This window comes from Epinephelus lanceolatus, chromosome 6 (genome assembly GCF_041903045.1).
Source record: "Epinephelus lanceolatus isolate andai-2023 chromosome 6, ASM4190304v1, whole genome shotgun sequence".
In the NCBI taxonomy this organism is placed as follows: domain Eukaryota; kingdom Metazoa; phylum Chordata; class Actinopteri; order Perciformes; family Serranidae; genus Epinephelus; species Epinephelus lanceolatus.
The window spans coordinates 19,190,033-19,199,506 of record NC_135739.1 but is presented as its reverse complement, the minus strand read 5'-3'; the positions used below and the strand labels follow the sequence as shown (position 1 = coordinate 19,199,506).

General features: G+C 40.5%; 1 protein-coding gene across 1 annotated transcript in view; it reads left to right on the top strand.

Moving 5' to 3' along the window:
• The first annotated feature begins 3,237 nt into the window (after positions 1-3,237).
• The window catches only part of acbd6 (acyl-CoA binding domain containing 6), a 42,484-nt gene continuing 36,247 nt past the window's right edge, over positions 3,238-9,474 (top strand). The window contains exons 1-4 of the mRNA XM_033622823.2: positions 3,238-3,717; positions 3,954-4,018; positions 4,454-4,550; positions 7,950-8,026. Of these exons, the coding sequence (XP_033478714.1) occupies positions 3,439-3,717; positions 3,954-4,018; positions 4,454-4,550; positions 7,950-8,026 (518 nt within the window). The 5' untranslated portion in view covers positions 3,238-3,438. The remainder of the gene's footprint in view (positions 3,718-3,953; positions 4,019-4,453; positions 4,551-7,949; positions 8,027-9,474) is intronic.

The following is a 9,474-nucleotide window of genomic DNA, read 5'->3' as shown; positions in this document are numbered from 1 at the left end:
ACAGCGACGTGGTTGCGTCAGCAGAGCGCGCACTGGCACCGGCTGTTGTTGGGACCTCCAGTGAAAACTAGTTGGCAGTGCGGTCAGGGGAAGCCCTCACCTCTCAGATAATCCAGACCACAGACCCCTCTCTGAGAGGCTTGTTGCTGCTATTGTTGTGTCTGCTGTGAAAGAGAGGACACTATTAAACTTCATATCAGAAATATATGATGTGATGCGCTGAAGTTTCCGTGTTTTGCATCCAACCACCTTATAGCACTAGTAAAAAAAAACCTCCACTTAGAGATGACATAATGATAGCAAAAATGTTTTTTAAAATCATGACATCATCTCTTTGTCTCTCTTCTGATAGCAGTTTTGATTAACAGCCCTATTAGAGTTGTGGGTATGCAGGCTTTTTCTCCTTCTACTTATTTCTGCTTTCCTGCAATTTATTACGAGATGGGACAGTGAATTATCGTTAAGCTCAGTTTATCACAGCAGCCTTTGTTCTCTGGAAGGCAGAGTTTGAAGATAATAGGCTACTATTACTCACTTCAAAAGGATCTCATTATGCTGTCCATGCTCCAAAGTTCCCTACATTTATGGCAAATAGAAGAAAGAGATAATGAGCATGAAACTACAAGCATCCTGAACAAGTCTGATAGGCTGTTCTGTGTGTTTGTGTTATTAAAATATAATATATACTTTTCAGTTAATTTCTACAAGCGTTTAGGACAAGCGCTCAGTGTGTGTTGCAGGTGAGACTTCATCATTATGCCAACAGCAGCATCTGCTGGACAAACTGTGCTATTGCACTTTGGCATCAGTGCGTCGAAGTTGCTGCTTTTGCATCATGACAGGTGTCAACAAAATACTCCATGTTGCCTTACTTGTAACAGAGGACCTGAAGACTGAAATTTGAAAAACTGGACAGAAAAGTAATTTAAGGAGCAGTTGGCCATAAAACGGAGGCGATTAAATTTAAAATTCATTTTACCTATTTTATAAAGCTGTATACTGAGGAATTGTCAAGTAACATTTAGCTTTTGTTAACTAACAAGTAAAAATGCAAGCCGTACACTTTATCTAACAAAAAAATACCATGTTGTCAGCTGTACGTGCTTAACAAGTACATTAAAACTATTATTACAAACTTTTTTTAAGTACATTAATTAAACAGACTTCTCAGCAGGGATTAGACAGTACAGGTATTGATTGCAAAACAGAGGTCTGAAAGATTTCTGGAATGTTAATCATTTCAACCCATAAACAAACAGAAAACACATTGCACACCAATCACCCTGAAATTACCCTCACCCACCCACCCACCTTCCCATGTGTCCTAGTGGGCACAAATCACACTTTCTTGAGTGACAGAAGAGAATGAATAATAAATAAAATTCTAAAAATAAAGGGGATAAAAAGAGGTACTGAACAAAGTAATAGTCTATTTACGTTAGAGAGTTAATTTAGAAGAGAAGGGGTCCCAACTTCTGTGGAATCTTCTCACAAATCCTCTGACTGTGTACTTGATTTTTTCTAGATGGAGAAAAGACATTAAGTCCTTTAATATTACAAACTTGGAAGTGGTTTTAGACTCAGATTTAAATTTTACTTCTTATTCTTATATCAAATCATCCATTCATCTTTGGAACATTGCTAAAGTCAGACTTTTTTTTAACCTAGAAAGATGCAAATTTACTCACATTACCAGCCATTTAGACTACTGCAATTCCCTTTTCACTGGACTAGCCAAAAAGTCGATATGAAAACTACAGTTAGTCCAGAATGCAGCAGCCAGTGTTGACTAAAACAGAGAAAATAGATCACATTACCCCACTGCTTAAGGCTCTACACTGGCTACCTGTATCTTTTAGAAGTGATTTTAAAGTTCTTTTACTTGTTTAGAAAGCTTTAAATGACCTTGCCCTCCATACATCAGAGATTTTATGTCCCAGACAGATCACTAAGGTCCTCCACTACTTTACTTTTAAATGTTCCTCATGTGTCCCAAAAAAGTAGCCTACTGGTAAGAGCGCTCTCTGTTATAATGCCCCTAAACTGTGGAATTCACTGCCTCTGGATATTAGAATGGCAAAGTCTCCCGGTATTTTTTAAAGTACATTAAAGACCTATCTTTTAATCTGTCTGATTTTGAAAATGTCCAAAGCACACAATACCCACTGAATGCATCTGAATAAGAGAAAGGAAAATAAATACCAATTAAAAGAAAAAGCATTACAACTGGGTAGAAGACAGGCGTGAAACAAGAACAAAACAGGACACATCAGTAAGAGACGGAAAGTAGGTAAATAAATAAATTAGTAATAATAATATTAATAATAACATATCCAACCTCATCATCCAAAAATGTCGCTTTGCCAAATATTCAATACTGCAGTCCATCCCTTTAATATAGTACGTGTGACTCTTTTCCCTGTATATTTAAAAAAGGATGACCAAGTCTTTAAAAAGTCACTCATTTTACTTTTAAATCTGTATGTTAGATATTCAATTTAATCTGGCTTTTTAATGTGAAGTAACATTACAGTCTTGATTTTTAAGTTTAAGCCTCTGGTTTTTACATTATTTTTTCCCTCCTCTTCATTTTTATTCTATTTGATTTATTTTCTTTCTTTTTATTCTATGGACTTGTAATTGTCTTTTTTTGTTAGTTTGTTTTGTATTGTTTGGTTTGCTTTTTTAATATTTTAGTGTCTTATTCTTGTAATTTTCTAGTCTTGCAAAACTTAGTTATAGTATAAAAAATTGTGTTATCCTTTAATTGTGTGTCTGTCATTCCAACTTCCAACTGTTAACGTATAATAAAAATAGTTCTATATTTGAGGAGAATTTAATAGCCCTTTTGCCGTTTTCCCACTGCAAGCTACATTAGCTATAGTTAGCTATTGGTGCTAAATAAGCTAACTTTAGGTTTAATTTAACGGTTGGTTAACTGCAAGCGGTTAGCAAATTAACGGTGGTTGTTTTCAGGTTAACCGAGTGGTTACCATGCACACAATACACAACAAACGCCCCAAAAGGATGTTCTTTTCATGTTAACTTTGCTACTTACCATAAAAAACACAGATATACAAAAATATACCCACAGTTTTAAGGCGTTTTCGTCGTTTGTTTCGTTGTTTCCACCGTGTTTTCTCTTATCAAATAACCACCGCGGCGGAGCACTGACAGGTGTGCAACCGGAACCTTTCTTGCTAGCAGTGAGTTTAGCCGACGCTTTTACGTCACCGTACCAGAGACGGACCAACGGTAGAAACAAATCCGACTGTCATGGATTCTCAACGATAACGGATTAAAAAACGAAATCGGCGCCGAAATACGCAACAAATATATTTAAGGCAGCTACCTTCCGTTCGTCTTTAACGGTTTTCACACGGATCTACGGCGCACGTCGTCTCTGACGGTACGCTAACATTATAAACAACAATAACAATGGCTTCTGGGTCGCCGTCGTCCTCTCCGGACACTGCGACGGGCTCAGGTACAGACCCAGCCCGGCCCGACACAGGGGAGCCTCTCGGTGGAGCAGGCTCAGATTCGGACTCGGACCTGGGTTTGGGTAAATTTGACTGCAGCGCCATGGAAATGGGGGACCGGCTGGAGGGAGATGAGCTGGTGCGGGAGTTTGAGTCAGCAGCCGACCGCGTACGGGATCTGGTTCAGACGGCCAGCAGGGACCAGCTGCTGTACCTGTATGCACGCTACAAACAGGTGAGTGTCGGATTAGACGGTACTGTGGTCGTGTAGGCCAGATTTAACCCCTCACATACTGACACCAAGTGGTTTTACATAAGAGCCACATACATTGAATTCCCCACATCATTGTGTCATTACTAATTGTTGACAGACGAGGTAGGCCCTGACACCTCCCTGTTGGCATCTGAGGATGATCTGATCTGGATGATACTGGATCAGCTGAATAACTCAGACTTGTTTTTTCTTTTCAGGCCAAAGTGGGGAAGTGCAATACACAAAAGCCTGGCTTCTTTGACTTTGAAGGACAGAGAAAATGGTATGTAGACTAAAAAAATATGGTTTGAACATATTTAAAATGCTACAGACATGTATGATAAGTGGCCTTTGATTGATGTTGAAATGGCACTGGATTTTAGAGTGTGTGGGTGTGTGTGTATGACAGTGAGAGTGACACGCACATAGACACAGAGACACACAGACACACACCACCCCCTCCAAAAAATCACTATATACATTCACTGTAATATACATTATAGAACAACTATCAACAGTTAAGGGTTCATTTTAATTCTTAAAATCTGTTTTCTGCCTTAGTGACAGTTCATATCAAAGTTTCTTCTCTGTTAAAGCATTTCATTCCCACTCTGAAAAGCTTCATAAAACATTACACTACATTTTATAGGCCAAAGGCGCACCCTCCTTTTACAACTGTCAGTTTATGATTATGGTGACAGATGTGATTTCATTACAGGCAAGCTTGGAAGCAGCTGGGAGACATGGACGCGGATCAGGCAATGCAGGAGTACATTTCCTGTGTCAATGTGTTAGACCCTGAAGGCTGTACAAAGGTAATAAGAACCGTTTCTGAGAGGTCAAAGCTGATTCACAACAACAATATTGACTATGAATACTGTATACAGTGTACTGTACTATACAACTGCATCATTCTGATCCTTATATAGTGGATTCAGTGGGGTAGGAGCAGGGAGGTTTAATGAAAACCTTCTGAAGTGAATGATGTAATCATCACAGATGGTGAACTAGTTGCAGACTTGATGAAATAAAGACATATTTTGTTTGCAGCGCACATTTTGTCCTGCTTAAAGGTTGATGCTGGTGGAATTTGTCACTTGTGATGATACTGTGCTGAAGGTCAATTTCATCCAAACAGAGACGCTCCTACTACTGTTCAGTAAATTATACATTGATGACTGGATAACAGCATTCTCACCTACCTTCATTATTGAAATTAGCCTTTAGAGGCATTTCAGATAAACACAAGTCTTTGATTCAGCTCTGCTCCACAGTAAGCTGAAAATGATGACAAATATAGAAACATCCAATGTCATCGCTGCCCTTTTCAGATGCAGTGCTGTTTTGTTGCCAGTAGAGGTCAGTGTCACAGTGTCATTTTGTCCCTGGCATTTCAGTGGCTCTTTATTCTGCACATGTAGCATGAAAAATGCATGAGAAGGTTATGTTGTCTTCCTCAATAGCTGACATTTTGGGATATGAATAATTCAAGAAACTGTCAAAGTATGGTCGTCAAGATGTACCTGCGTGTTTGGTCACATAAGGGAGGACTGTTTACATCTGTGCACGCTCCTGTGTCATATCACTCAACTGTGTCAGGAGAGTTGTGTTGCCATGGACAGGCTGTCCTTTGGGGCACCAGCAGAAGCATTCAGTTACAACAACAACTTTGTAGTGTCTACTTAGTGAGGAAGAGTATGATTTTTTTGAACATGGAAAAAGACTTAACAGGCGTGATTTTCACAAATAAATTTGTGCTGAGTTAGGTGAATGTAAAAATTAAACAAGACAGGCGGAAGTAGTCTTGGTTCATTGACACATTAAGGGGATTTGCCTCAAAAAATAATGTTCTTAAATTGAGATGGTTGCTATTAGGCCAACAGTTGTTTTCTGAATGTGATCCTCTTTGGTTTGGACAAAGACTGGACCATTCTGCTAAATTTGGGTAATTTTTATTCATTAATAAAACCAGATAACTTTTGATGGCCTGCAATTCATATTCGTTTTGTATTTGAAATCAAACTGTGAAATAGACTGCTGTACCATGTTGCCATAAATATGTCAAGGTCATGAGGCTGCAGCTTTCATGTAAGTCTGTGATTATATAAATCTCTCCATACTGTTTTTTTTTTAAAGTTATTCTTTATTGGTACAAAGACAATTAGCAAAGTTCAACCAGACCAACAAATTAAGTCAAACAGCTACAGTGTACACTGTCCATAAATGAGAAAAGAGAGAGAAAACAGACAGAACAAATTAAATAAATAACAGGGAGGCGGGGTGTTCAGAGGAATTTAGGAATTTATTTTCTCTGGAGCTTCAAGTTATGACTTATTTCTGTAATATTATATATATTATGTTTTGAACTGTATATTTTTAATAACATTTTAGGTCTACATGTAAAAGCCCAACTAGGGACAAGAGCTGAAAATTCGCAATAGCTATAAACTCTCTGTGCAACACATCAGTCCCATACTCTGGAAACTGACTTTTGGAACTATGTTAAACTTCGTTGTCCTTATCAAATAAAGATAAAATAAATAAATAAACATAAGTAAATAAATGGAGTAACCACAACCACTTTACCCATGACTGACATGTTGGGATGGTGGCTTTAAGCAGGTTACAGTGATTCCCTTAATGGCTGCCACTAGAAGAATCCAAAGAAGAGTCTGCGATAGTATATGAGATTCTGATGGTTTACTATTGATGAATTTTTAAACTAACCAGAAAAAAATGTTACCCAACTTGTCCATGGTTTTGGGCCTACATGATGCCATAGCTTGTGTGGCATCACTTTAACAGAAGGCGTCACACCTGAATGTGCCTGCCATGTCCACAAGAGGCAAAGATCTGAACAGTGTGTGGATTCCCTCTAGAAGTGTAGCACACTCTCCAAACAAGGGGGATGACTCACAGTCACATAATGCTCTACAAGCACGGCCCCAGAGAGATGGATTTAGGTTGTTTTTTCGAGAATTGAAAAGCCAGAGAATACATTTATGTGTGCCTTCAGAGGCCTGTCACATGACCTACTGTACTGTTCTTTCCATTTCCTCCTCGTCCTCTGATAACCCTCACCTCTTCCTTACTGCCCTTTTTACTCTTTTCCCTTTGTTCTCCACCTCTATGCTTCCTGCTTTTCCTCTATTAATCTTTACCCTCCTCACTCTTTTATTACCTCACCCCCCTTTTCTTTGCTCTCCGTCCATATTTATGTCCCTTTAATAGCGTCACTGTCAACCACACGTCCAATCCTGACACATTCTTTTCTCCTCATCCGTGCTGCGGGGCAATACACGCTGACTCTGCCCCCAAATCTGCACAATGCCAGGAGAGAGCCCAGCAGACAGGCCAGCAAACGCACAAATGCCCCCCTCCTCTGAAAAGAAGCTGATTGTATTAGTGTTAACAAAGCACCACGGCGTGGCAGTTGCTATTCTTTTGGAAGCACAGTCAAATAGTGTAAGTAGGAGTGCATAGACAGAGAAGCAAGGGAGAGAATAATAGCCAGAATTTGACCTCTGTTCCTGCCTCAATTGTTGAGCAGACACTGGCTTTATATTACATTACACTGCAGAGGAGCAGGGCCAGTGCATCAGCGAATATTCTGAGTTTCTGAAGTGAATTAGGTTGTCCCCAAAAGTGCACGCACAGTTGTTTTGCTTCGCTTGTCATGTTCTCCCCCCACTCTCGCTATTTTCCGAAATCAGATTTGTGTGGGTTCTTTTGTGAGCCGAGGTTGGTCAGTGAAGAATAGGCCGGGTAATAAAGCCTTGGCTGAACTGAATGTAAAACACAGAAGATTAACAAGAGTCACAAATTAAGGCGCTATATATTTTATATTGGTCTTGTGCATATTGTTGGACATTTATTACCTATGAGGTCATGTCTAAAGCCCTGGAGACTTTTAAACTTTGTCTACGCTTAGCTTAGCAAAGTCTATAGGTGAAAAGCTGTAGGTTCAGTGAATAGATGAAACCAACTCTTTTGTACTGCGCTGAGCACAGAAAACAATGAGGTCACTACCTCTGTTCATATGGTATAGAAACATAGGCTGCAGAACTAAGCCTAACTAGACTAGGCTGGTGTTTCATACTAGCTTTCACTGAACAAGGTGTAAGTTGTTAACAGTGCTCAAAATGTCATTTTTAGTTTGAACTGCATCTAAGGTGAAGTTGTTCATTAATGTGTGGCTGTCTTTTATTTGACAGGAAAGACGAGGAGCAGAAAGACGAACGGGCTTTGGAGGAGCAGCAGTCAGCTCTCTATACCAGGAAGAGATGATCAGGTATCAGAAGTAACACACACACACACACACACACACACACACACACACACACACACAGAGACACCCATACATTAGAAACTACCTATTATACTGATTACACAGGGAAGCATCTCATAGGATTTCACTGACACACATTGTGCATTGTTCTCTCCATACACATCACACACACTCTTTATTTAAGTATGTGTTCTCGTAGGTTGTGTTCTCAGAGGCCAGAGCATCTAAATGCAATTTCCCAGTTCTTGATAGTGCTGGAACAGACTCAGCCTTTTCCTCCAGTTGTGAATCACTACTTATTTAATGCTTAGGTCAACGCGATCCAAGTCTGGCTTTGTTAACTAGTGGTCCTGATGCTGTATTTGATTCTATTCAACAGACCGTAACTGCAGTCAGGGCCCGGAGACGTCATACACTTCTGATTTATGTTAATGAAATATATTCTCCATTTACTTCTGCCTGGCAGACTTACTCAAGCTTAAAAACCTCATCTTCATTTCAATGAAAAAAGAGCTCTTTTGGAGATGAAAATGAGATGTGTGAATCCTGCAGGTTTTCCTCCTAAATGGCTGTATATGATTAGTATGCACGGTCTTGGGAGGAGGCGGCCAGAGTCTCCCCTTTTTAATTACGTTACGATTCGGGGGGTACTTTGGGGGAGGGGGGGGGCGGTGATGAAGACGTGCCGGGTATAGCAGAGGGAGGCAGGTACAGCAGGTTTCCCAGAACGATGCTCCCCTCGGTGATATCCAGTAGCAACGATGCCCGGAGGAGGAAACCAGCATGGAGGAAGTCATTAACATGGCACGTACACACACCTATGCACACATGTGCACACACAAACATACACTTACCGCTATACGTCGACGCGATTGCATCCGAATCCATGCATAACCTGCTGGAACTGTCACACTCACTGCTCTGCTGCATTTCAATTTCCTCTCCCTCACACACACACACAGACACGCTCCATATTAAACAGCTAAGCACCTGTTAACCAGACAGAGAGTTAATTGCATTGCTCATCTCGATCTCTGTGTATATGTGTGTGTGTGTAGGTGGTTGCAGTGTGTATCGACAAAAGCGGGATTGATTAGCAATATCCCTGGGCTACTGAGCTGATCAGTGTGTGATTGAAGAGGCTTTGAATGCTACATTTGTAATTCTCACACCCTCCTTGAAAAAGGACTCTGATAAACACTGTAGGCTTTGTTGTCCGGACACTTTGCTGGAAGCCGCTGCTGAGTTATTTCTGAGTTCTCATTGTTCCTCGTACTTGGGTGGAGCTCAGCCATGTTGAGAGCGTCAGCCAGGGTCCTATAGGGGTTGTGATGACAGCTTGTGTAGGCCTGTGTGTGCGCACGTGTGTGTGTGTGATGGATGGTGTGACCGTGGTGTTGATCAGTGAAGCTCAGGCCAGGTAGATGAGTGTTCTCCACCACTGTGGCCAG